General features: G+C 37.6%; 1 protein-coding gene and 1 long non-coding RNA gene across 3 annotated transcripts; one reads left to right on the top strand and one right to left on the bottom strand.

The window, feature by feature from the left end:
* Positions 1 to 17414, top strand: EEF1E1 (eukaryotic translation elongation factor 1 epsilon 1). The gene is made up of 4 exons (XM_040548269.1): positions 1 to 159; positions 2027 to 2227; positions 9876 to 9971; positions 16771 to 17414. Exons 1-4 carry the CDS (start codon positions 76 to 78, stop codon positions 16909 to 16911), a joined length of 522 nt encoding a protein of 173 aa, XP_040404203.1. The 5' UTR covers positions 1 to 75; the 3' UTR covers positions 16912 to 17414.
* LOC121065432 lies at positions 3454 to 27710 on the bottom strand. 2 transcript variants are annotated; one of them, XR_005817057.1, is made up of 3 exons: positions 27526 to 27710; positions 23076 to 23717; positions 3454 to 6802 (listed from the first exon to the last, which is right to left on the bottom strand). It is a non-coding gene; the product is annotated as an uncharacterized LOC121065432 (long non-coding RNA). The 2 variants fall into 2 exon arrangements; XR_005817056.1 differs by lacking the exon at positions 3454 to 6802 and having other exon boundaries at positions 17159 to 23717.
* Positions 27711 to 27728: the final 18 nt, after the last annotated feature.

Below are 27728 nucleotides of genomic sequence, written 5' to 3' on the forward strand. Positions count from 1 at the left end.
CGGTTGCTGAGGGGGTGTGGCGTCCGGCCGCCCAACGTGCTCGCCGGTTGTTGGTGGCGGCGGTTGCGAGGGAAGATGGCGGCGGCGGAGCTGGCGCTGCTGGAGGGGACGCTGGGCCTGCGGAAAGGGACCAAGTACGGCGCGCAGGGGGAGCGGCAGGTGAAGGGAGCCGGCGGGGGTCCCCGCATCACGGCAGCCCAGCCCTGGGCCTTCCCCGGGCGGCTCGGCCTCCTCCCCCGCTCGCTTCGTGCCCCCCAGGCGTAGGGCCGCGCTGCCTGCCCCCAGCCGTTCCCCTTCTGTCCGCCCGTCAGGGGGCTGGCAGCTTGGAACGGGCTTGGTCTTGCTGCATCGCACTATCTGCAGTCAGCCCAGCTGTGTCGATGCTGTTGTGGTTAAATCCTAGGAAAATGGTCAACTCTTAATGTTAGAAATGCAGCTACAGCAGAGAGCTGTTGCTGTTAAATACCTTCTTGAAGTAGCTGGCTTGATGTTTTTGAAGCTCATAGGGAAGCATTTCCTTGTGTGGTTTAAAAGGCAAGCACATGACAAATAACGTGGGGCTGGGGGAGTCACAAACGTGTAGCAGTTTTCACATTGCTCCCTCTCTGGGAGGAATAACAGAAGCATTGCTGTTCACTTATGCTTTTCTGTGTTTTCTCTTTTCGTGTAAGCATTCTTTGGTTTCAAATATAGTAAGCTTCCATAAGCATTTAACAGTTCAGCTGGTATTTTAATGCTATTGGTGTAAAGTGTAAGTCTAAAGAAGTGGGTCATGAAATCTGTCCATGGTTTTTCTGACTTCATGTTCAGTGGAGAAACTGAACAGTCAAGGACTCTGCATAAAAACGCAAAATGTATAATGTGCTTCAAGCTTGCATTGCTTGTTAATTACATCTGAAGGTAGACAGTATCTTGTGTGGTCATTTGGTGCCATAAATGGCTGAATGGGTTTTAGGCTGCTGCAGTGAGGTTCATTCATTTGTGACTCATAGTGACTCTGTTTCCTTTCCCACTCAAAAGGCTGGCAGTACTTGTTCCATTATTTCTATATTTTCTGAAGTAATTTCTTAAGACAAACTGACTTGTTTATTAGTGCCCTCTTTTATACCCCAAAAGTCTGTATGGTGTGTTCGGTCAATTCTATGTTATTTGTTTTGTTGTTTTTTTTCTCTTTGAAGCAATATTTGTGAGACAGTAGCAAGGATCCAGTTTCAAAGTCAACTTGTTTTGATGTGCTCTCAAGTTTAATACATTTTGTGACTTAGTACGTTGCCTTTAGAAACTCTGTGCATCTAACTCACATTTATGTTTCTTTGTAAAATACAAGAGAAGTCTTCTCAAATCTTAATCAGTGTTTATGATAACAGATATCTTTAACTTCAGCATTTAAGTTTAAACACTTTAAAAGGGTATTCTCACATGCACGCATTTTGTTATAACAATTAAATTGCATTAAAATCACTTTAACATAGTAACGTCACTAACAAAGATGTGATTAAAACTAGAGGCATATGATATGCTGTCTTCCCCTGCTGTGGGTGCACAAATAACTTCTGTCTTGGTATTTGGCAATAGAACAGTAAGTATGAATAAGCATTTCAGTAGTCTGGCTGCTGTGACTGAAACTGGATGCTACTGACTTTATAACCTTCAGTCAGAGATCTGAATTTGAAAAATTCGTTAAAAGTCAGTTAGTAGGTATTCTGCCAGGGTCAGAACAAACGGTACTACTTGCTAAGATTAGCATAACTGGATTATTTTGTGCTGAAGGTGCCTTGAAAAATAGGTGTCTTGGTTTGTCCACAGGCACATTAAGTATGTCTCCAGTAAAAAATGAAAGTAAACCACCACAAAGTAAAAATACAACCCAAATGTTTTCCTTTTGATATTACTACCTTTAGCATTAGTATTTCTAAATTCTGGTCTCTCTTTAAAGGTCCTTTTGAACGACTGTAAAGAAACAACAGTTACAGTCACATAGAGTACATTTTGAATGAGTTACAATATTATTATTTTTCTCTTCTAGATTCCTGTTCTGCAGACGAACAATGGTTCTGGTCTGACAGGATTAATTACCATAGCTGCCCACTTGGTCAAACAGGCTAAGAAAGAACAACTGCTTGGAAGCACTGCAGAGGAAAAGGCTGTCGTTCAGCAGTGGTTGGAATACAGAGTGACTCAAGTAGATAGATGTTCTAGTAAAGAAGACACTAGAACAATCCTAAAGGTAAGCAGTACTTAATTAACTTGGCAGTGAATTTTGGAGTGGATAGACCTTGAAGATTACAGTAGTAATGTGTGTAAAAAAGAAGCAATTAATAAAAGTAGGAAAATGCTGAAGACTTGCCAGCTGCCTTTTATTGATTAACAAAAAAAAATGCCTGAAAATGGGAGAGAAGATGCATTCTAAAATACATGAGGCTGAACTCTTACCATATTCTGTGGCTGTAATGCTGTGAACTACTTAGAACATTCCAGATAATGTAGAGATTATTCAATAGCTTAGTCTCTCTTTAGCCTTGTAAGATACCAGCTTCTTAATATTTCATGAAACCTCACTTACAGACAAGTTGTGTTGCATTTAGAGATAATTCTGCACTAATTTAAGAGCTCTTCTTCCTGATTTGGTAATTATGGATGTTGTTGTGACATGGTGATATGTGAAATAGTAAAAAATGAAATGAAGGTAACTCCTGCAAAACTGCCCTTCACATTGAGCTACTTCATGTGGAGGCTTCAGTCCGCTCAACTTTTCTTGTAGTCTGAAGCTGCTTCCCCTAAGATAGGTGGAAGCAGAAAAAATCTCGAGGGTCACCCCATTATTGAGTAGCCAGATGGCAGCAAGTAGATGGGAAAAAAACTTGCTCTGTTTTTCTTCTTACTCCTTGTGACTGATAATTATTATCTTTGCAATCTTTTGGGAGCAAAGTTTGAAGAGAGAAATTGCTTTACACTGGTAAGTACTGAGAGCTAGTTTTATTAAGTGTGTATGAAACAGCAGTGAAATTCAGTCAATTAAGTGTTTTTTTCTAACTTTAAAACATGTCAGCTTCAGAATGTACAAAATGCTCAATACTACTAATTAGCCTATGCTGGGAAATAGCTTTGAGCTGCAAGGTATTAGAAAGATTAACTACACTTGTGGATAGCGGTGTCTTAATATTTCTGATTTTTGTTAGGAGCAGGAAGTCTGCATCATCATACAGAATTTATTTCAGCAAGCCAAAGACTGCTGAAGCAGCAGGCAAGGCATAGCTTAGGTTGCTTAAATTCAAGGGAAATCTTGGTCTTAAAATGGTGCAAAGCAAAATCTTGCCAGTAATCTGTTGTTGTTCTCAAACTGACAAGTCTCCTTGATCTGTGTAAAAAAAAAAAAAAAAAAAAAAAAAAAAAAAAAAAAAAAAACAAAAAAAAAAAAAAAAAAAAAAAAAAAAAAAAAAAAAAAAAAAAAAAAAAAAACGATTTGGTGAACACCCTAAAGAACCATTTCTTTCACTTATCTCAGATTATCTGTGATGTATCTTGATCTCGTTTATCTGTGGAATATCTTCTGCTGGTTAAGCATGAGTTTGTTTGCATTGCTTCTTTCTGTGACATCATTGGTCTTATCTTCTATGTGTAGATACTATCAAAACATTTATGGTCAGGATTACTCTACAAACATCTCTCCAGAGTTCCCTCTGTCCTTTGAGACTTTTAAGAAGTCGGCTGAAGTAGGCATAGACTAATCAGGATTTAACTTCTGGTTTAGCTGTACTTTGAACAGAAGATATGACTAGGTGGCCCTCAGAGGTCCCTTTCAACCTTGATGTACTTTTCTCGCTAATTTGATAGAAGGCAGTCCAGCTCTGTAGAACTGTTGATTGCATAGGAAGCAATTTACCTTCCTAATCTGCTTGGTATATTCCAAACAAATGAATTAACTTATTGCAAGGATTTGCATTTTGTCAAATTAACAACAATAAAAGAAAGGCTGGGGAAGAAATTCATTAAAGAGAATCACTTCAACTTTTGATTACTGTAGTCAGTTGCTAGTCGGCTATGTACCTGTCCTGGTGTAAACCCTTTCTTTTTCTTTTTTTTGTTTAATGTATGGCAGATATGTAATAATTCTAGTTGCTTTTCTTAGTTTTAGGTAAACCACCTTCTGTTTAGTCCCAAACCATGAGAAGACTGTATGAGAATTACTAACTTTTATTCATCTTTTTTGCCATTTCATCGTATAAAACCAAAAAAAAATTTGTCTTGTTATGATAAAATATCTGCTCGGAATGCCCTGAGTGATAATACCTGCTTTGTTATCGCAAGCATGAGTATTTGTAGAACTGCATTTGGGTAGGAATACCAGGCACAGAGGTGTGATGGCTTTGTACTTATATCTTTTCAGTGTTAGCCTTATATCTTTATATCTAAGTTATATTTTCAGCGTTAGCCTTAGGAGCGCTAGTAGTATGGAAAAGAACTGAAATACAAATACATAAATAAATAGTTTCCAAACAAAACTTCCTTACTGAGAAAGAGATTTTCCCTGAAGTTATACTGACTGCCTAAATATATATATAAAATATCCTAAATACCACTTTAAAATTTTCCTACAGACTTTTTTTAGCAGATGCTGAATGGCCAGAGTTTATCTTTATGCAGGACTGCTGTGGAATTGTTCCAGCATTAATAATTTCATAGTGTAGCAATTAATTTTTTTTTTAATTTGTTCTCTTGCCACCATCATTAATCAGAAAAAGAGGCAGCCTACCATTAAAGTATACTATGCCAAATGGGAGTATGAGGAGGGGGAAGAAAGGAGATGGGTGTGGGGGAGAACATTAAAATAGGGAGGCAAGTCTGAGATTGTAGTTTTACAACGTGTCTGGAATACACAATGGCAGACTTGGGACGGTTGCAGCCTAGAGCCACAATTTATAATAAGCTGTGCCAAAAACAGCTCGTTCAGTTGCTTCTGCTATAAACGTCAGACTGCCTCTACTTAACCCTTAAATGAGGTGATCTGTTTCTGAAGAACATCGGATAATAGCTAGGTTAATGTCTGTTCATTTGAACAGGAATGTGTTTTTTTTTATTTTTTTGTTGTTGTTGTTGACCTTAAGAAAATTTCTTACTGGTGTGTTGACTAAAGCTGTTACCTGGCACGAAGACAATTGTCAGGTAGTCAGACCATATTAACAAGGATTTTTTTATTTACTCAGCAAATCCCATATGGTTCTGAACCTGTCAGCGAAAGTATTCGCAAATTTTTGTCCACTTCTGATTTGAGCTCCTGTGCTGGAAAAAAGAAACAGGATTAATGCCTCTAGACTGTCCTTTGGCAGATACGAGTAATGTAGGAATAATAAATTTCAGTAGTGGTGATTACATAATGGCCAGTGTACTACGTGAACTTTCTTTTTCACAGGATGAGGCAGTATTTCCTTTGCTTTTGGTCAACTGAGTGATGGTTGGTTAGTGGGAAATGAAGGTACATGGAAGGCAGGGAGGTGGGTGTCTCTAAATCATTGAGTTGTTGTTCTTGATACCTTGTACGATTTCTGCTCCTCTCAGGAGGAACTGAGAACCTTTGATGTATTCTCATGCCACCGAATTTCTACTTGAATATTAATGAAATCCATTCAGTAGATTTGAATGTCTCTGCTTTGTCAGTTTTAGGTATTCAGATGTTGAGGGTTCTAAAATATCTTCTATCCAAAGTATTACTGAGAGCTTGTACTAGATTTCACAGAAAAGCTTCCACAGAAATAGCAGAAGTGCTCTGAAGGATTATTATAACCAAGAAGTTCCACATACTACTTGCAGTATCTCATACAAAAATATTCCATGATTGTGGCCAATTCTGTCCCAATTTCCTGTGCTATCTGGCTGTAATAATCAAGTTCAATTAGAGATCTGAATAAAAGAGCTTCAGTTATTGTTTAAAGTGCTTGTTTGAAAAATTGGTGTTTCCACAACTGTTTAAGTAGGTTAATCCATTCAGTTCTCTGTCCATAGAGTTAATCCACAGTTCCTGTATGCTGTTTTTCAACAGACTTGTAAATAGGATGCCTAACCACTTTGGAAAGCTTGTACATCGTGTTCTTTAAACATCATGTCTGTTTTCACTCCTCCCTTTTCTAACGACACCAGGATATTGTTGCATGCTGACAGGCGTAAAAGATTGCACTTTGATTATTTGAGCAACGTTTTTTAATAGAACTGTTTTTCCTCTGTCCTTCACATGAAGTGCAATATGATTAGCGTAATATTCCTCTAGAACAGGTTTAGTTCATATTTTCAGTTAGGTAAGGGTCTTGCCTTATAATTAAAAATAAGGCTATGCACTAGCCATGAAGCTATGCCTTTCTTGGATAGGGCTGCAGAATCTTCATTTTTGGTTTTGTATTGCCCAAGACTTTTCTGGGCTTTCTAAGGCTCTTTGCTTTTGCGTGCTGTCATAAAAAGGCAGTTAGAGTGGAAATGACCTTGTGAATATTGCTGACTGAAAGCACGTGGTTTTGTATGTAAGGGAAGTGTGTACACCAGCAGTGCATTCTTAGGGACAGAATATCCAGAACACAATTAGGGGATGATTAGATGCATCGTAAGCTATGGAGGTGTTGTAAGAATCAACTGTTACTTACCTGAGCTACAGTGATGAGCAGTGTCTCAATTTGTGGTGTCTTAACAGATGAATTGGATTGCAGACAATTGTACTACATACCTATAGTATCCAACTCGGGGGGGGTAACCAGCAGTGTGCTGTGGATGGGATGTGTTGAGCTGTTGCTGTAGATAAGGGCTATACATCAAATATCTATTCGTAAAACAGGCAAATTGAAATCCATTAGTTAGTACATAAGTAATGTAACAGCTTGCTTCTCTCCACTATTTCCCTACCCCAAAATGGAATTGGAATTGCTGCAGTCGTTCAGTGCATATTATTACAGCAAACTGCAGTTATGCCTTAAGGACTATCAGTTATTTAATACTAAATTGTATGTATGTAATCAGTCTAAGTAGTGACATTAAGTACACGAAAGGCAATGATAAAAATAACAGCTAACAGGCCTGAATCTTCAGGATGTCCTAGAAATTCTAATATAGTATTGTATTCAAATTTTCAGTAATCTCTCCATGACAGAAAGACTGTTCCGGTTTAATAGTGTGGTCACTTAAGAAAGCTTCACTTTCAGGAATTTTACCACAGTTGGCTGTTAACCAATAATATAACAATGTATGGGAAGTATAACCCGTAAAGCAAGATCTACTACATGTTTTAACACACATGGAAAAAGCTGTACTGTGATGTTTTGAATTAGCTTGACGTATATGGTATGAAATTGGAGTATCTTCCTATTCTTCCCTTATGGGAATAATGTATATATTCAAAAACAGAATTGCAAACTAATGCTCATTTATCCAAGACTCCACTACATTTGTCAAACTCCATTTGTTCAGTTAACTGACTTGGTAAAATTTGGTGAACTAGAATAAATAATCGTTCAAACTGTAATAGCCTACTTTGCCTTAAGACTTGAATTTGTTCTTAGTGATAAATATTTTGAGGCTGCAAATATGCTATGCAGGTATTGTGATGGTGTTAACCCATCCTGAACTATGACCTATGCAAACCAATATTCTGTGTACAAACTAGCCTAACTCTTGAAGATATATAAAACTAAGAATCAGCATGCTATAACTTCTTTGGCCAAAATTCTGGATTTAACAGTGAAATAACTGCATCAACTGTACTGTCATAGTTAACAGGATGTTTATAAAGTAAAAAAGCTTAATTGTATAGCCAAGAATATGAAATAAGGTCATGGCAGAGGAGCAAAATTTCAGTGGCATTACTTTTCACAATAAAGTGTTATTTCCAATTAATCCAAGTAAAGTGCTGGTCAGAGAACTTGTGTCAGAAGGGGTTTATGATTTCTTCCCAGTATATTGACTTACAGATTTTCTTTTGTGAAAGCTCCTTTTTAATTGTGAAAGCTCCTTTTAACAATGTATTTGCCTTTGTGTTCTGTAAATAAAATCCACCAGAACTGTAGTTACATGTTTAAAGTAATTTGAGACCTAACTAATATGAAGAAAGCAGCAAGCAAGTGTAAAGGAAAAAGCTGCGTAGCCAGGGGCAGATGACCTTAGAGTCTTAAATGTGCAGTATTTTTCCCTGATTTGCTCTAATAAAAGAAAACCAAAGCAGACATTAGGATGTTTCGGTCTTAGAGAAGTATGGGAGTCCTGTCATGAAGTTATTGTCAAATAAAATTGTAAGGTGGCATAAAGGAGGCAACTTGCCACGTTAAAATGCGATGTCAGAGGCTGTAAAATGTCAGTGTTTCGAGTTTTTTTTTTTCATGTTAACTGTAGAATATGTCACTATTCTTGAGGCAGTAGAATTATAGAAACCGCAGAAATTGCAATACTCTATAGTCTAAATTATTTTTTAATTGTTCATGAACGAATAAACACATTTTCCTTGCCCTACCCTTTTTTTTGAAAAATATAGAGAGTTCTATTAAAATGAAATGTGCTGTAATTGAGACTGTTAAATCGTTTTAGGGACATTTTGAAAAACATTATGTTTAAGCTGTTTACCAGTTTCCAGAAGGGAATAAATGGCCTAAGAAAACTGGCAGGAGTGCTCTGAGCAATAACTTATCGTAAGCTTGTTGTTTTTCTTGGGTGTTTGGTGGTGGTTGTTTTTTTGTTTTTTTTTCCAAACCAGTAGAGGAATATTAGCTGGGAATTTCTACCTTCAAGGAAAAGCTAGGAGACTTTTTTCCTACGCTTCAGAAAAGAATGTCATAAAACTAGAGCTTGCTTATGCTGTAGTTTACCCTCAGGACTAAAGTAAATTTTGCTTGCTGTTACATTTTCCTCTTTAGAGGGAAGTAGGGGGCACAAAGGTGTTTGACTTAGATGGGGAGTAGGTGAGGTGTGGAGGAAAGGAAGCGACACCTGTCCATAAGCAATACCTGTGTTCTCAGGCATGATACAGTTGACCAACAGTGAGTCTCTCTGCCCTCTGTTTTCCTGCAGAGAACAGCTACATATGAAAAGTCTTCAGTAATGCAGACTTGAAATACTTATTCATTGAACCCAAATGGAAGTCTTCTACCACCCATCCTTATACCATCTGATACAGAGTTGTTGAGAGAGATGATCTTAGAGTGCTGAAACAGTGCTCCTTCATACGATCTTATGTAGTGACTGAGCTGACTGTATCAGTCATTAAGATTTGCTAGCAATGATTTCAACATTAATAAAAGCAGATGGCAAATGGTACCAGTTGATGGGTATCAAATTTCAGGCATGAGTTAAGCATGTTTATCTCCTACGCCAGTATCCCTTTGTGTTTCTTTCACTTCTTACACACTTGCAGTTTGAGATCTTCTTGAAACGCTGATGCTTTTACGAGTCATATGCACTAGTCAAGAAAATGCAAGATTCTTGCATTTTTTTATTTGAGTAACTTGAAGCCAGGAAAAGACAGTTGAAAGTATTTCTGTGGGGTCAGCTTAATATGTAAAACAAATAATACTTGTATTTACAAAAACGTGAGTGGATGTCAATAAATAAGGGAATGATGGAAAATTGTGGGATAGCAACAAATTGTCTTGCACTTTGTTTAGAGACGAACACTTAAATTTTGTTGAAATCTCACTGTCAAGAACAATGACTGAAGTTATTATCTTGATGCTTTTTAGAAACTTTTCTTTTAGTGTTTTTCTCCTTTACTGAGTTTAGCTAAATTAAAGGTGGCACTTATTTAAATACCTGGCCTCCAGAGGAAGGTCTCAATTATTTTTAACAATTGCCTTAATGTTTTGTCATACAAAGTCTGTATTACAGCAGTATAATGACTTTTTCCTTTTTAGGATCTTAACACACACCTCGAAGATAAAGTCTACCTTGCAGGAAACAGTTTTACCTTAGCAGATATTTTGATGTACTATGGATTGCATCATGTCATGGTAAGTGCTATTTGCATTACTTTTATTTATAGAGCTATCACAATTGTTTATTTATCTCAAGGGCAGTTTATTGCTGTAGAAGTTAAACTACTGGATCAGTGACAATTGCAGAACAAAAAAAAAATGTGAGATTTCTTGTGAGGAACTTCATATATAACTTGCATGTAAGTGTATATTTTACTTTTTTAAATGTTTAGCTATGGATCTGTGAAAATAACTGTATTATCTGTAGTACTCAGAGTACTTCAGTTGCCTGTATGGACGGTAACATATGGATGGTACCTGTCCCTCTGTTTCTAGAGCTTACCTGTTCAAGTTTGAAACGTGACTGCTTATAAAACTACGCGGGAAATAGATAAGTGAAACTCAAAGAATGTGTCAGAACTGGAAATAGTAAAATTTTAGAACAGAAGTGCTATTATAAAAGTTGCCCAAAAATAAAGTTCCTGAAGGATAAATGCATGCGTCAGCTACAATTACATGTCATTCTTGTTTCTAGGCTTAGTGATAAGGCTTGATAACATACAGAATATGAAAATAACATGTGAAGGCTTGTGCTTAAGGGAAAAAAAGGTTGTACTGAATAGAAATGATGTTGAGATTCTTCATACGTAGCTCAGGGTTTACTGCAAAGTGCTTATAGATCACTGCACATCAATTTTGAACCCCAAGAGGTAATTCGAAAATGAAGCAATAGCAGTTATTTGTATTTGGGTGGCTGGAACATGGTTGTGAATGCGCATTCATTCTTTGAAGTGAGTATTTCTAAACAAACCAAACCAAATGGTCTGCTGAAATCTTAGGGGAGGATAAAATCACTGAGTTTTACATCAGAAAATGGCAGGGAAAAAATAAGAAAAAAACGCCTCTGATTAAATGCCTGTGTCTGATCTGTGAATTCAGTCAGCTGGTTGAACTGTTAGTTTATGCAATTAAAAGCAGAGTACTAGGAGAAGAGTACAAGAGGACTTGTGCTTCAAAAGGGAATATGAAGAGGAGGGGCAAGAGATCAGGTAATGAAATATTACTAAAATGAGAGAGATCTTGTGTATCTCTTGACTGTCCAGGAATAAACGTTCAAATAAGATAGTGCAAGTAGAGGAGAGGAAAAGAAAGCTTCATTTCGGGTTTTTGAAACACATTAAAATCACTTAGAATTAATTATGTTGAGAAGTTATACTTAAATTGTGTTTTCCTTGTAAGGGATAGATGTGTTGACTGGAATGTCAAATGAGTTACCTTTCACTTATATATGAAAACATACATATAAGCATTTTTTTCAATATGGCTGTGTACTGTGAGACAATAGAAGTTCAAATGAGACTTTTTTTTAAATTAATCAGGGGAAACTCAAGCATATTTTATATTTAGTTTGCTCTAGAGTAGACGACCTAATCAAGAAGAAAAGATACAAGTTGTTGCTTTGGGAATAGAACAGATGGTAAAAACAAATGACTTAGTGCTCCTGGGTGCCTGCAACCATCTAGACGCTACTTGGGACAAGTTTATAGTACAACATCTGTTTATGAAATGGTTGATTTTGGCAGAAGATAATTTTCTGACTCAGAAAGGTATAAGGGCAAATGATGGAGTTGCTATACTAAACAGAAGAAAATCTAGAAACTGCTAGTTAAGAATTACATATTTTTAAGGTTTCAGAAATTGTTAATGTTGGTATTTAACTGTAGAGGTAAGATCTTGAACTGGGATTTTTTTCCTCCAGTAATGAGAACAGAGTACTTTGAGCTGCTTCTCTGCCCCAAGCATTAGGCAGGAGGGAAAGCTGCTCTATCCTCTAATGTGATGCAGTCCAGAGAAGCAGTTTATCATATCCACCACTGTTTCAGCTAAGCCTGAAAAATGTGCAAAATGTCAGTAAGGTTTTCTTCCTATAATCCTTCAAGAGAAAAAGTGGGGAGGATGGGAGAAGGGAATCCACAGTTGCTGTCTAGAAAATGAATCTGAAAATAGTACTGATAATGGCCTTTAGGATTCATCTATGCTTTTGATGGGCTAACAACTACATACTAATGCAGACATCACTAATAGAATACTATAAATACTAGTGACGTACCATGATTGTCCTGAACAAGCCAAGTATTACAAAAACTTTACAAACCTTCTGATGAACTAGAAAAGTTTTTAAGACCACATGCTCTTACTGCTTGCTTCTTCACCTTTGGCTTCACCTTCCTTCATTGGTGTTAATGAGAATAAATGATAAACTTTTGTATTCCTCCCCACCTCTACTTTGCGCGCACACACACACCACATTATCCAGATGGAATTCTGGAACCTGATTCTTCACTGTTCTATAGTCAAATTGAACACTGTTCAATAGTCAGATAGACCAACAATAACTGTTAATTTGCAGTTGAATGCTTTTCATTAGTTCTTCCCTTCTCTTCTAGTTATCTTAATAAACATAATAGCGATAAATGTTTAAAAATCCATACTGTGGCAAAAGAGTTAGTATTTTAATGAGTGAGGGTATTCAGAGGTAGCATTTGAGGTTTCGTGCCAGGGTTGTAGGAAAAAAATTCAGTCTATTAATTAGAAATATACATTTATAATGATGAAGCAGTAACTAAATTATGTACATTGTTCTGCATCACAGTGTAGATCACAAACACCCAAAAAATGTAATGCTTGGTGTTGGCTGTCTAAATGGGCTTTTTCAAGTTGGTGTGACTTACACTGTCATAGGTAATTCCAGGTCTCCGTGTGTCTAGTATAAATATTGTTGTCTTTTGACATCTTGATTACTTAAATACATATGTAAATGGTTTTGATGAACAGTGAAGTTCTGCTAGGTTAAAGCATGGATTGCAGAGAGAACATGAATTTGGAAGCGTTGCTTGAGGATAACTCAGGCAATCAGTAAGCATTAAATTCCTCTGTGGTAATGAACTTGTTTTTTATATCAGAACTAATTTTTTTTAATTTTCCCTGTATTCTTCACAAATAGAACTAAACTAGTGAAGTAATGTTTGAAAATATTTAAGAGAAATAATCAATACAAAGGTTGGTCTGACTTTATACTTTGTAAATTTTGGCAGAACTGTAGTAGTCTGAAGTCTATATGTTTGAGTTTAAAATTTCTTTAATAAGCACTGGAAAATAACTTACGGGTGAAATGTGTATCTACAAATAGAATAAATCTCAGTCTAAATTTTGGGGTCAAATTAAGTATAATCTAGTACAAAAACTACTAAGTTCTCCTCAGGTCAGAGCTACTAATACTGATGTGTGAGGCTGCAGTGGTATTTTTTTTTCCCGTATGAATGTTTCCAGTAATAAACAGATTGCCTTTTTTTGATATTCATTGATACACTGCTTATCTTAATACTGGGGTAACGGGCTTTCCTTTTAAAGAATGATGCTAGGAGTGGTTCTTAAACTAAATTCAGAAAAAATGGCTTTACGTTAAAGATTTCTTAATTCTTGGCTTGTTCCTTTAAACCAAAAATGCTTCAAAACCATGTGAAAGTATTTTACAAAACGCAGCATTCAGCTGTTGTTTTCCACTCACCCCTATCCTTATATGTAAAAGTTAAATTAAAAAGTGAAATAGTATCTGTTCCTCTCTTGATGGTGAAGAGCTTTACACATACACAGGTATTTTTAGACTTCCCATGTACATGTAGGATATAGGCATGGGAATTTATGCCCGCATTCCCAGTGCTACTGGAAGCAAGTATAATTAAAGCTTGTGTATTTATAGCCCTTCTAGAAACTCTTCTGGTTGCACTGTGTAATGACCACCTTCGTTATCCTTCATGAGCTGTGTGGTGGAAAGCTAAGACTTTTTTTCATAATTAAAAAAAAAAATCAAATTGAGTGTCTGCTTCTCTGCTATTGAAATAATTGCTTTAATAGCAAATAATTATTTTATCAGTAGAATATCAGCCTTCCTTAACTTGGGGGAATTGTCTAATTTAATGAGGAAGAATAGAAAATACCCATCAAACAAAATGTTGTAAAAATGCTGTGGAAGTGATCTCTAAACAATTAACCTAAGAGTTGTGTTCTGAGTAAAAAGTAGAGCATGCCACAGAGTGCTTTTTAATATATTTCACTGATAGAGTACGTTTTGTAAATAAGCAAAAATATCTTGCCTGTTCTGCCTGGAGTACAAAGAAGGGTTTTATTATTAGAATATTGTCTGTTTTTTCCCTTCAGATGTTTTTCCACTATGCGAACAGAATGGAGGAGGACTCATTTTTCAAACCTTATTTTTGATTTACTTCAGAAAAATGTATTTTTGAGACTGTAAATTGTAATTTTATTGTAATTAAAATTACATGTAATTGTAATTTCAAAAAATGAAATTGAGAATTATCAATATAAAATTACAGGGAGAGGAAACAGTATCTGCTGCAAAATCTGAAGTTCAGTTCAGGATTTTCATAACCAAGTGCTTACCCACTAAAGATTTTGGGGAAAAAGGGTATTGTAATTCTGTCAGTGTACAATAATCACTGAAGTTACAGTATTTTTAGTACCTGCTCATACTTTACTGAAAATGGGGAAAGGTATTAATCATAGATAGCCTTTAGGGTGTATGTTGTTCTTTACATACTCTGGTATGAAGGTGTAGAGCCATTTACAAGCACCAATTTCAAACTGCCATTAATTATAACAAACTGCATGTGATCAAAAGCATCTTCCTGTAAATGGTGCTGCATGTTTTTTCTGTCTTGTATTAGCCTCTGAAGAACCTCAGGCAGTTTATGAAGTATCTTAATTTTAAAAAAAAAAAAAGCACTCAGTGTTACATTTTAATAGCTTCCACTTCCTTTTGCTTGTAATGTTTCAGAAAACTTTGGAGTTTCTCTTCTTACCAATGTTTTTTTTTCCACTTGATTAATGCAGGTTAGCCATGTTAAGTTTAGAGCTCTGCGAAAATGTCTGTGCTTTAATTGATTTGGCTGTACACTTTGGTCGGACTATATACAGCTGTAGGAACAGCATCTACATCTCATGCCAGCAGCAAGACGAAGGATGCAACAGCTTTTCTCATACTGCCTGAACTGGGGTACATAACAGTTTAAAACTGCAGGTGTTTTGTGGAAATGTGTGCAGTAGTATGCTTATGTTCTGGCAAGTGAGTTCTGTAGGAAGAAGAGCGTCTTGGTCTGGGGAGAAGCTGAAAGATCCCCACTTCTTGTTTTTTGCTGCAGTTACTGCGCTCTTTGCTGTTAATACAGCTTTACTCTCAGAGAGAACAGAAAATTACGTGACATTGATTTAGAATTCTTTCCTGTAATTCTTCAAAATTCTTTTTCTTTTTTGTTCCTCTAGCCAGTTCAACGTAGTATATATCCTTATGGTGTGTTTTTTCTGTTTGGATTTTTTTTTATCTCTATGTGTTTAAAGCTTTCTGATTCTAAGCCAAGTGCTGGCCTGTGTGAGACAATAGTAAGGGGAACCAGTGGATGTTATAGTCAACTCTTAAAATCCAAAAGGCTGGTTTGTCACAAGGTAGAATTCACCATGAGGCTTAGTTTTGAACACCGGCTTTTCATTCCTACAGCTGAGTTAAATGAATTCATATAGTTTTTCTTGTAATTTAAAGTCTGTTTGAACATACTTGTTTCCAGCTGTCCTGTGCCCATGATGAAATTGGCAATGAACCTGCATTATCCATGAAATCTGGTGCTTGTAGAACAAGGCACAAGGAGTATGCTGTTTAGCTATTGAGGAGGGGATTAACCTTGTTTAGCTGTAGAAGTCTAAGCATGAAAAAAGCAGGTGTGTCTAGCTAGTGATTTGTCTAAGACTATCCTCTACAGGTGTGCCCCCCCTTTGTTTATTGCAGGTGTTGTCAAAGTGAATCAGTGAAGCTTGATGCCTGACTGAAGAGAGATGAGTCCTACGCTGCATGGGTTAGATATTAGGGAGATGAGATAGAGTAGTTCACATGGAGATGATGGTTTTTTCCTGATAGTTTTAGTAGTTTGTTTTGAGGCTTACCCTATTTCTAATTAGTTTTTGTTGAAGGTTAACATGTGGAAGCAGGTTATTGTCTAAATTGATACACTAACTTGGTTCCAGAGGAATGCAGACCTAGCACTGGTTATCAGGGAAAGGTAATACAGGTGATACAGTATGGAAGTAGTTCTACTACTGCTGGCTTGAAAGAGACTGAAGTTATAAAAAGACTTCATTGAAAATATTTAAGGATGTTGCTGACTTTAATGTAGAAGACTCTGAAAGGTATAGCTGACATGTAGTTATAGATGACTCTATCTGACCTAGTCCTATGGTAAAAGTAGAGGTAGACTGGAGCTGTTGCAGTAGGTATATAACAGTTGGGAGCTTCTCGCTGGGTGCTCTTGTGGCTATTCAGGTAACTATTGTATGACTATTGATCAAAATGGAAAATAGTTTTACTAACCAGTCTGAAACAGCCTGAAAAAATGTATTCCTGCACTTTTAATATACGTCACGCTTTGCCTGTGAAGCAAGACTTCCTGCTGGATTAGAGGAGCGTGTAAGACTTGCGTATAATGAGGAATTCTTCCCTGTATCTTGACACTATATGTTAACCATGAGTAGATAAGTGTTAAAGCATGCTAACAACCTTTCCTCCCACCCCCTCCACCCTCCAGATCTGTTTATTTGAATAAATGAAAAATGCATGCATAATTTAGATTGTGAAATTAAGGTATTAAGGTCATTCTGTTGCTCGGTAACAACTCTGTGAGTTGAAATTGGCTGTTTAACTATACACTTTAATTTGCCTTCCCACATATTATGATACTAATAATGCAACCTTGTGTTCTTCTCCATGCAGGTGGACCTCACAGTGCAAGAAAAGGAGAAATACCTTAACGTGTCTCGCTGGTTCAACCACATTCAACATTATCCAGGTGTCCGACAACAGCTGTCTAATGTCGTCTTTATCAAGAACAGATTATATACTAATGCTCATTAAGGAAAATTTTAATGTCATGTTGGAATGATGTTGGGAGTCTAGAAGTTATATCCAAAACCACTAACTTGAAAATATTGGTTTTTAACCTTCTATATGTGAACCAAAACTGGCAATGTCTCAAATAATACTTGCGTTGAACTGCTATTGCTTGTTCAAGAATTTGAACTAGTTCCAGAATTTGTATCATGTCTGATTAAATGGAACGATGGCAGAAAGTTGGAAATTGAGTTTTAATTCACTATTTTTAAAAAAAGAAATGTTTTTTCAATTAAACATTCAACTGTAATTGCATGGCCTTTATAGGAACAAATTAGCTATTTTCCTTTGATTTTTCACTATTTATTGAATTTATGCACGTCCCCCTTTTCCATTTTATTTTCCGTGAATGTTTACACTAGTTTTGTAAAAGTTAAGAGCTATATTGTGTGCCAAGGATGTGAAAAAGGGAACATGCAAATGTTACAAAGTATTTAAGTGACTGAATAAATTATTTTGAAACTGTAGTCTTAATTTGGCTGTGAAACTTTTTAGTTTATTAAAAAAAAAAAGGCACGTAAAATCTTAGTTGACTTTTTACTTCGTTTCATGATATTATGGACCTCTGCTTAGACCCTAGAAGCATTTTATTTCAAAGATTGTGCATGCCTTGCTTCTATGCTATTTCCATGTAAGTAAAATTACAAGATCCTAAAAAGAAAGAGGTGGGGGAAAAACATGCAAGGTAATGAGTGGTAAATTCAATTTGCAGAAGTTTATTTTAAAACCAAGGACACTATTGCTGAATCAAACACTTCACAGGTCACTTCACCCTAGAACCATGGTCTTTTTTTCATAATGAATTTCAAAATGTTAACAGTGCTCTAAGATGTGTATCTGGATTGGGTAACTACGTTTTCCACAATTCAGTTAACATTTTCTTAAAGCACTGAAAAAATACAAAAGTATTTAATTGATAAACTTGTATGTTAGAAGGTGTTTGCTGAACAGTCATAGAAACTGTGACTCTACTATGTGTACATTCTTTTCTCTTAATTTGTGTGCTACACGCAATAAGGTAGACAGAGATCTGAATTCTTCAAGGTTTTAAGAAGCAAGTAGTTAACGAGGCAAGATAATTAAAATATATCCTAATAGATGAGGACAAAAAGAAGTTGCACAAGTCACCAGTAGGCTTAACCTGAAAATTTCAGGCTCTTACAGGTATTTTCTGAATATACATGACTACTTATAAAGGGTTTACAGGCACATGGAGTTACTTTTAGGAATGTTTTATATTGATTTAAAAAAAAAAAAACTCTCATTTGGTTTGAAAGGGTTATAATTTTCCAGGAAGCTTAATTCTCAGCTTCTACAGTTTCTGTTGATAGTTACTTTTGTTCCTTGCTATTTAGAAGCAGGCCTTCTATGCTTAAGTTCTCAGTGAGATCTTCATAATTAAGATCTGTCTGAGGATTGTGCGGACATGTACACTGGAATAAGGTGCAATTATTAGAAGCTTCATGTGCTCATCTTTTTATGGTTTACTGCCCGGGGGCTTCAGGTTTTTACTGTCATTACTTGTGCTATTGATTCCCAGTTCATTCAAACTATTGTGAGCTTGCTTTTTTTTTTGTTGTTTCCAACTTACAACTGGAAGCAATACTGTCATCTTCTCGGATAAGTTTTGTAGGGATGGTGTATAGAGAACGAGGTGGCTTTTTGTTTTTGTTTTATCCCAAACAGCTGCTGTTTCCAAGCATTAAGATTTCTTAAGGTAGCTACATGCTGTGACTGTAGTATCCCTTAGCCTCTTGTGCCAGTTTTATTTTCTCTGGTTTAAAATAGAAGAGTTGATTGATGTTAAAGTGGGGGGGGGGGGTGGAAACAAATAACATGAAAAGTTTAGAAGTGATTAGTGAAATTTAACTCTATACCATCTAAAAGGCATTTGGTCATTGCCATATTGTTAACTTGAACACTTTATGTAGGGGACAAAATTTTTGTGAAGAGGCAGAGAGGGTTAAAAGCAAAGAAGGATGAATTGAGACTGCTTCAGAGAGAAGACTGGGAAAACCAGATGATAGTGATTTTTTTTCCACACTCCCACTTTCTGCTTAATACCTTTTGATCAGTAAGGACAACTAAACATTTTTAAAATGAAAAATCAGTATAAATGTACCTCAGCCTGAGATGCGACATACATTTTTAAGGATGAAACTTCAAATTATTTACAGATGAGAGATAGTGTACTTCAGATCTGTTAAATTAATGCTCATGGGCTGTTTAAAGAGTACATGAGTAAATATCTTGCTATTTTATTTAAAAACAAACAAAAAGCTCAGTTCTCTGTTTCTGTATTTTCTGTTTACTGTACTTTGGTAGTTTTACTCGGGTGGATGGCCGAGCTCCACCACAACTGCCACCCCTCACTTCTGTGAAAAGCATATTTAAGAACAATCACAATATGTTCTTACTTTACAGTCATCACAATCTTCACAAAGTTCACTTACATCAAAAAGAAAAAGAATTCCCCACACCAAAATAAGCATAACATCATCACAACACCGACGAGGTGGACAATTTACACACACACCACCCCTCATCCCTTCACCACACTAACATGAAACATATTCCTCACAATTATGACTTTTTTGAATTCTTCACAACTGTTACATTCATAAAAAAAACATCCAGTCCATGTTTTGCCCATTACTTCTCTCAGCTATCAACCTTATCTCAAGTTCCTCGAGCCCCATGTTGGGTTCCAAAAAGGACTGTGGTGGTTTTACTCAGGTGGGTGGCCGAGCTCCACCACAATCGCGCTCTCACTCCCCCTCCTCAAAGAGGAATGGGGAGAAAATACAATGAAAAGGGATAAGGGTTGAGATAAGGACGGGGAGATCTCTCAACAATTATCGTGACAGGCAAAACAGACTCGGCATAGGGAGATAGTAAGATTTATTACCTATTACTAACAAGTTAGAGAAGTGAGAAACAAAGGAAAAAAAATCGAAAGAACCTTCCCCCCATTTGCCATCTTCCACCTCCTTCCCCCAAGCAGCGTGGGGGAATGTGGGTTGTGGTCAGTCTTTTTTTTTTTTTCCTCTCCCTGTCTTAAATATGCTCTCACAGAGGCATGAAACAACATCGCTTATTGACTCGGCTCTGGTCAGCAGCGGGACCCTTACCTAACATGGGGCGGCTTCTAGATTCTTATCACAGAAGCCACTCCTATGGCCCCCTGCTACCAAAACCTTGCCACATACATCCACTACATAATTCCACTGGATATTAGTAAAAAGTGACTTTCTTCACTTGCAACCCCTTCTCCTTTCAGAAAATTTCAGTTGCTGAAGGGCACAGTAAATACTGTGATGTTTTACTTTTGTTGCTTCACAGTTTGATGATGATGATGGCCACGGTGATGTGTGGAATTTATTTTCATGGCATTTCATGAGCAATGACACTCTCATTTGTTAATGTATCTCATCATGGCAGTATTATTATTTTGCATAATCGTTCTATCTAATTTATTCAAGGGGCCTGACATGTTATGGTCTTTTAAGTATGTGCCTCTAGGACTTGAGGTTGTTGCCATATGGTGAGATAGTACTGCATGACAACCTTTCAGCAGCAAGAAGAATTCAACAGTGAAATAAATATGATAATTGTAAGTGTTCAGTGAAACCTTACACTTAACTCTTTGTCTTGTCTTTCTCCCCTTCATCCCAAGATGACCACCGCTTGCTGACAAGCCAGGTTGAAACGTTCAAGTGTGGATATATTAGAAATGTGCTGATGATTTTTAGCTGTCTTTGGATGAGTAACTTCACTTTCAAGTGAGATGTCGGTGTTCAGTTTGGCTTCAGAAGTCTCTAGGGGCAGCTCTTGCAGACTTACAATTGGGCAACAGTGATTTATAGAAAAATCCAGATTTAATATAGGAAGATCAGAGAAGAGTGTGTAGGATTGAGAAATTCAGAGTCTGCGTTACACTGAAAAAAAAAAAAAAAATTAGTTCCAGTGTAGACCAGGGTACTAAGAAAACCTGAGCATTCAGATGGAACAGAAATGTAAACTTTACAGCATCAAAACTCTAGAAACATTTTTGATAATAGCTTGAATGTGTGACACGCTTTTTGTTAAGTTCTTTTTGTGTCATCAATGGTCTTCCTACCAGCATCCCAGTTTTCCACACAGAATCCAGTTTATGTAAGTATCACTTCTGGTTAACAGCTGGAACAGCCAAAGCAAACAAATTTTGTTAACTTTCTTTGCTGCCCACCACTAGTAGACAGTTGCTTTCAAGAGCCAGTGAATTGTTGAATTGCCAGTGATTCTTTGGGTAGAAAGTACAATTACTGAACTCTGACATGTCCTAGCTGTTTGCCTGTAAGAGGTGATATTTTCAAATCCTTTTCATCTTTTTTTTTTTTTTTTTTTCCGCTTGTAGCCCTTCTGTATAGTCTACCTGCTCCACCCTCTTCTAAGTATTTTTAAATTGAGGTAGATCTTTTCCGAGGAATTTCTTAATAGCATCTGGTACTTTGAAAGAATATAGCCCTAGAAATGGGTGCCTTAAGTATGAGCAAATTTTGTATAAGCAGGCAATAAAGAGATTATCATGATTTTTCTCAAAGTAAAGTTCATTGGTATGACTATAAACTGATTTTTAATTTTACATGTGTACAGAACTTATTTTAAGTACGTAAGGTACATCTTAAACTTCCCAACAGATATCATAACTCGTTGGAATATCTTGACAAAATAATTCTTCGACTTCCCTGTCTGTCTCTCTCACACAGAGAGAGAAAGATTAGAGTGGTTTATTTTAATTATAGCTGATAGAAGAGTAATCTAGACACATCAGCATGGGTGTGGATCCTGAGTTAGTAGCAGGGAATTGAAACTAAGGTTTAAGATGAACGTGAGTGCTTTGTAATTCAAAGAGGATGCTTGTGTGTACTAGCTATTTTATATGAAAACGTGACTTTGAAGTGTTAACATGGTTCCGTCCATGAAATAAAATACACTAAAGTAGCACCAGAGTAAAGATTGATCTAAAACTTGGGCATCTTTATTCTCTTGGTTAAAAAGCAACAGATGATCAAAATTGCTCCTCATTGCTGTGGCTTTGGAAAAGAGTGAGATGAGGTACTTGCAAAGGCATTAGCTGAGCGAAATAAGGAATAGATAAACCTATAAAATTATCAAGGAATCCAGTGTAAGTTCTCATATTTAGAGATCCAGTTTATACACTGTTGTCTAGCATCATCTGTTTGCATCTCTGTGGTTTGTCTGCAACAGGAATGCTGAAGCAGGCAATAGAGAGATTATCATGATTTTTCTCCAAGTAAATTTCCTTGGTATGACTATAAATTGATTTTATAATTATACATGTGTACAAAACCTATTTAGCAATACAACAACAACAAAAATCCTTGAGTTGAAATTGAGGGGGGATCTTTAGGCCTATTGGTGGCTTTTTTTCCTTTTGGTTTTCAATTTCATCTTTTCTTTTAATCTTTGGTGTATTTCATGGTCTTTAACTTCAATGTACGATGGCAGTGATGGAGCTGTTTAATGGATTACTACATTTAATATTTTCCCCCAAAGAGCGATATTTCTTCTTTGAATCTATAATTAGATTGTGCTGCTGCTATTCCTAATGGAAACACCAGGTTTCATTTTCACCATACACCTGAGCACATGCTTATGCACTTCGTAATCTTAATTTTTGTTCTTGATTTATTGAAACTGAATTGCATTCCTCACGCTTTTTGTCCATGAATATTATTGCAAAAGAAATGCAGGGGGATTTGCCATCATGTGCCTCTGTTGCACTGAGCTTTTAGAGCCAGACTGGGTCTTTTTATCCCTCTGCTGCATGTCTTGAATATTTTGAATATTAGATTTATAGTACTTTAGACCCCAGCTCTAGGGTGACATATAGAGATATCACAGATTTGGGAGGGAATTTGATTTTGTAGAAACGGTTACTTGTTGCTGCTGTATGCACGTTCCTGCAGGCATTGACCTTATTTCCTGTGCTGGTAGTGACTACAGTAATTCCCGCTGCCGTATAACGCAGCCAACCTCATCTTTCCTCGTGCAGGCAGGAGGGAGGCTAGTAATTTTTCATTGTTGTTGCATGTTAAGGATTCCCCCTTCCCCTCCCACATTACCTTGGCCCCTTTAGGAAGATTTTCGTCTATTAAACTTTCCATCCTCTGTTGGAAGAACTAAATCTCTTTCAGCGTTTCCAGGCTGGTGATCTAATTTGACAGCTCGTCGGTGATGTCTCTTCCACTTCAAAGAGGCAGGTAGCCTAGGGCTAGCCAGCTGTATTGTAGATTCTGCAGATTTGGCTCGCTGTTCCTGCTGGGTGTCATCTGTCTTCTTAGTCTTGCGGTGGATAATTTTTGTCCTCCCCAGCATCATCTGCCTGAGCAGTTTCTGCCTGGCAGGCCTGTCTGTCCGGGTTGAGCATCACATACAGTAGCCGTGTGGCTAATCTGATGAGGCACCACTCCAAAGAGCGCAGCCCCAGGCCTGCTCTGACCAGGATCAGCATCACAGCCCACAAACTTCCAGCTATCACAATCACAGTCGTGGTCTTCCATCACAGGCACAGCCCATGGACTTGTTATGCTCAGGCAGAGTGTGTCCCCCGCCTCCCGCCCCTACGGGCTGTCGCTCCAATTCCTCGTGCCTCGGCAGAAGTATGCCTCAACAGGTTTGGGTTTCCCTGCCTGTTGCCAGCGTTTGACTTGGACACCGCCACTCGGATGAAACAATCCTTTAGTGGGTTATCATCGCCAGACAGCCTGTGGGAAAAATGACAGGATTCAGCACGTTGATCTAAAGATTTTGCAATTTGGAGCACTGCTAACACTAATAGGAAATGGCATGGTGATCCCTAAAAGAGAAAGCGGGTTCTAGTGCAAAGCAGAAGTGACAGAGTTTGTTTAGCCTATCTTCCAAAAAACACATGATGACTGCATATGTTGATTTTCATGCTCCAAGCCATAGATATTTCCATATTTTTGTGACTTGATGACTACTTCCTGCAAGCTGACAGGTTAGGAGCTCCACAAGTATTGTCTTTTTATAGTCATCGCCTCTTTAAGTCCTCCTTAATTTTTTTAAATATGTTTTGAGAATAAGCTTGATGGGGCAGTAAGATTAAGCAAGGGAAGAAAAGAAAAAAAAAAAAAAAACAAAAACAAAAAAAAAAACAGGCATAAGTGCAGCAAATAAAGCATATTCTTAAAAACAAACAAACAAAAAAAAAGCACTGTTCAAACAAAGAGGAAAAATAGTTTCAGGACAGTAGACCTAGAAACCGAGGCATTTATCTGTCACAGGATTTGCCCTTGTAGCAGTCCTGTAATTCTGAACTTGACATTATACATGATGTAAAAAAAGAGTCTTTCCTAGAAATGTAGCAGTTATAAATCCCCTTAGCTAAGGATTTCCTCCGTAGCAAATTAAAAAAAAAATAGCATTTGGCTTGGAGGGTTAAATAACTTGTCTGAGGGACAGACTAGCCCTTGGGGAGGACTGCAGATAGGCGGGACAGGGATAAAATCAACATCTGAATGATTCTACCCCTAATCATCAGTGATCATTAAGCCATCTTGAATATCCTACAGATATTTTTAAAATGTGAGCACTAATGTAATTTATTGGTGGTTGTCAAGTACTGAAGTGCTTAAGATCCAAGTGGAAAAATCTAAGTACTAATCTATAGATTGCAAGAGATGGTTACTTTGGGAGGGAAAAAAAAAAAAAGTATGTGAAAGGGAACAGAATTTTGTTTTAATGATTCTTATCTCTGCTAATTATTGTCTATTTAACACGTAATATTTACAGACTATGCAACAGTGAAGGAGTGAGAAAGTATTTTAGTTTATATATTTATGCTGAATTTAATTATAACTTTAGTTGAAGTATTCAACACCTCCCAATGTAAGATTCATTTTATTATTTAAGCAGATTTTACCCATAGTGGATAACAGATTTTTGGGAGAGAATGATTCTAGTTCACTCATTTTCAAGGCTGATTTTGGAAGATTCTATGTACTTGTTAATTTTTTTTTTTGAGTGAGCAATTTCTGAGCTTTGATGATGGGATACAGTATTGAGTAATGGGATCTTTTTTGTTTATTGTAATGGCTTCATACATGAAAGAAGTCCTAATTTTTCTCACTCAGGCAATTGTTCCTACTTACAAATGCTAGGCAGAATAGAATGTGGGCAAAAGTAAATTCTAAAAGCAACAAAAAACTATTTCCGTTTTCTACTAATAAAATAGTAACTGTGCCAGCGAAACTGGCTCCTTTCAGGTACTCCAAGTCTGAATGTCGTAGGTGGCAGCTGCTTTAGCAGAATTCGTGGTCCAGTTCTACCTTCATAACAAAAAAATGTTTTTATATGTATATTAATGGCAAGAGGAGGGCCAAAGAGAATCTCCATTCTTTACTGAACACAGTGGGGAACATGACTAATGAGGATAAGGAAAAGGCTGAGGTTCTTAATGCCTTCTTTGCATCTGCCTTTACTAGCCAGACCACTTATCCTCGGGGTACTCAGCCTCCCCACCTGGAAGTCTGGGATGAGGAGCAGAAGAGCCCCCCCAAAGCTCAGGTGGAAACAGTCAGAGACCTGCTGCTCCACCTGGACTGCCACAAGTCCACAGGGCCAGATGAGATCAACCTAAGGGTGCTGAGGAAGTTGGCGGATGTAATTGCCAGGCCGCTTTCCATCATCTATCAGTGGTTGTGGTCATCTGGAGAGATGCCGGGTGACTGAAGACTTGCTAATGTGATGCCCATCTATAAGAAGGGTCATAAGGAGGACCTGAGGAACTACAGGCCTGTCAGCCTGACCTCAGTGCCAGGAAAGGTGATGGAACAGGTCGTCGTGAATGCAATCACGCAATGTATGCGGGACCACTGGGGGATCAGGCCCAGCCAGCATGTGGCAAGTCCTGCCTGACCAACCTCATCTCCTTCTACGACCGGGTGACCCGCCTGGTGGATGAGGGAAAGCCTGTTGTCATAGTCTACCTAGACTTCAGCAAGGCCTTTGACACAGTTTCCTGTATTCTCCTGGAGAAGCTGGCAGCCCATGGTTTGGACAGGTACACTCTTTGTTGGGTTAAAAAATGGCTGAACGGCCGGGCCCAGAGAGTGGTGGTGAACGGGGTGAAATCCAGCTGGCGACTGATCACCAGTGGTGTTCCCCAGGGGTCAGTGTTGGGGCCCATTTTCTTTAATATCTTTATTGATGACTTGGATGAGGGAATTGAGTGCACCCTCAATAAGTTTGCAAACGACACCAAGTTGGGGGGAAGTGTCGATATGCAGGAGTGTAAGAAGGCCCTGCAGAGGGACCTGGACAGGATGGGTCAATGGGCAGAAAAATAAAATAAATACAGATGCAATGAACACTATAGATGCAATGATCTAAGGATATTGGATGTGATATTGGATCATGCTATTGAAAAGAATCATGCTATTCTAAAAGTTATTGCATATATATAGTACAAAACAGAAAGGATAACAAGAAAAATTGTAGTTAATATATTGTAACTTGTAAGGGTGGGAAGGGAAGTATACAGAACATTTCCTGATGGGTAAAAGGTGAAAGAGGGAGTTAGGAGAATCTTATCAAGTAGAGATAGAGCGCTGACAGCATTAAACTAGGATGCTACCTAGTGTCTTTGCTAACTATGGTGCATTGTGCAAATTAACTAAAGCAAGAAGCCTTGGGCCCCTCACGAAGGTCAGTCTCCTAATAGGAGTGTGAGCCTATCTTAAGAAGCTGGTAGAAACTGGTCCTGCGGATGGACAAGAGCCAAGGAGCAACTGAGTCTGCGCAAAGACAAGAGGTCAACTAGTGGTGATGAGGAAGAGTCATCAGTCTTCATCCCCACGACGCCCAACGACCACCACCAGAATACACTGTGCAAGCACAGATGGGAGGAGTTTATGGAAATGACTCCTTGGAACTAATTTTAATACGAAGCGGGGACAGGTTATTAACATGTATAGGCATATTGTGAAACTTCATGCATATGTAACTCTTTACTTCTTTACTGCATATAACCAAGGCAAGTTGCTGTGTCAGGTGTGCACGACTTTGGTGGGACTACCCCCTGTGCTGCCCAGCACTGAATAAACATACCTACTTTACAATCTTACTGATTGTGGAGTCCGTTTTCCGCAAGTCAAAGGAACACGTAGAGTCATTTTTTTCTTTGCTTACGAAGTAGACTACTAGTCTTAATTTTCATAAACCACGACTAATGATTGTTCGGAAGCAAACTGATTTATGTGAATTCGTGCTGTGGGAATAAAAATGTTGTTTTTGCAGAGTTACATTGTTTAAAGGGAAGGAATGTGGTATTGAGATATGCTTGCAGTGATAAGAAAGCTTAACAGACAACCTTGTAAAATGCAGACAACCGGACTCCTTAGAGCAATTAGGTGAAAATCACGGTGTCAAGTCAAGTCAAGTGAAGAAACATTACCACTTCAAACAGTAAAAAAGTCAAAAGAAAATTGAAATTTAACAGGTCAGCAACTGAAGGCCATGCATTGTCTGTGAAGCATCAGTTAGGTTGTGAACCTGGATTACCCAGTCAATGGGGAAACAGGGGAGGGTTCCGATCGTCGAGAAAGAAAGCATATAAACCGTACTGTGTGACTAGTAGGTGTGCTCCTGCTTGTGGGACGCCCGCCATTGCAATCGTGAATAAATTACTACTTCACTGAGATCCTTGCCTGAGCCTAAGTTATTGGCTACGGAGTGTTTCTCACAGTGCCTCATCT

Source organism: Cygnus olor, chromosome 2, assembly GCF_009769625.2.
Source record: "Cygnus olor isolate bCygOlo1 chromosome 2, bCygOlo1.pri.v2, whole genome shotgun sequence".
Lineage (NCBI taxonomy): Eukaryota > Metazoa > Chordata > Aves > Anseriformes > Anatidae > Cygnus > Cygnus olor.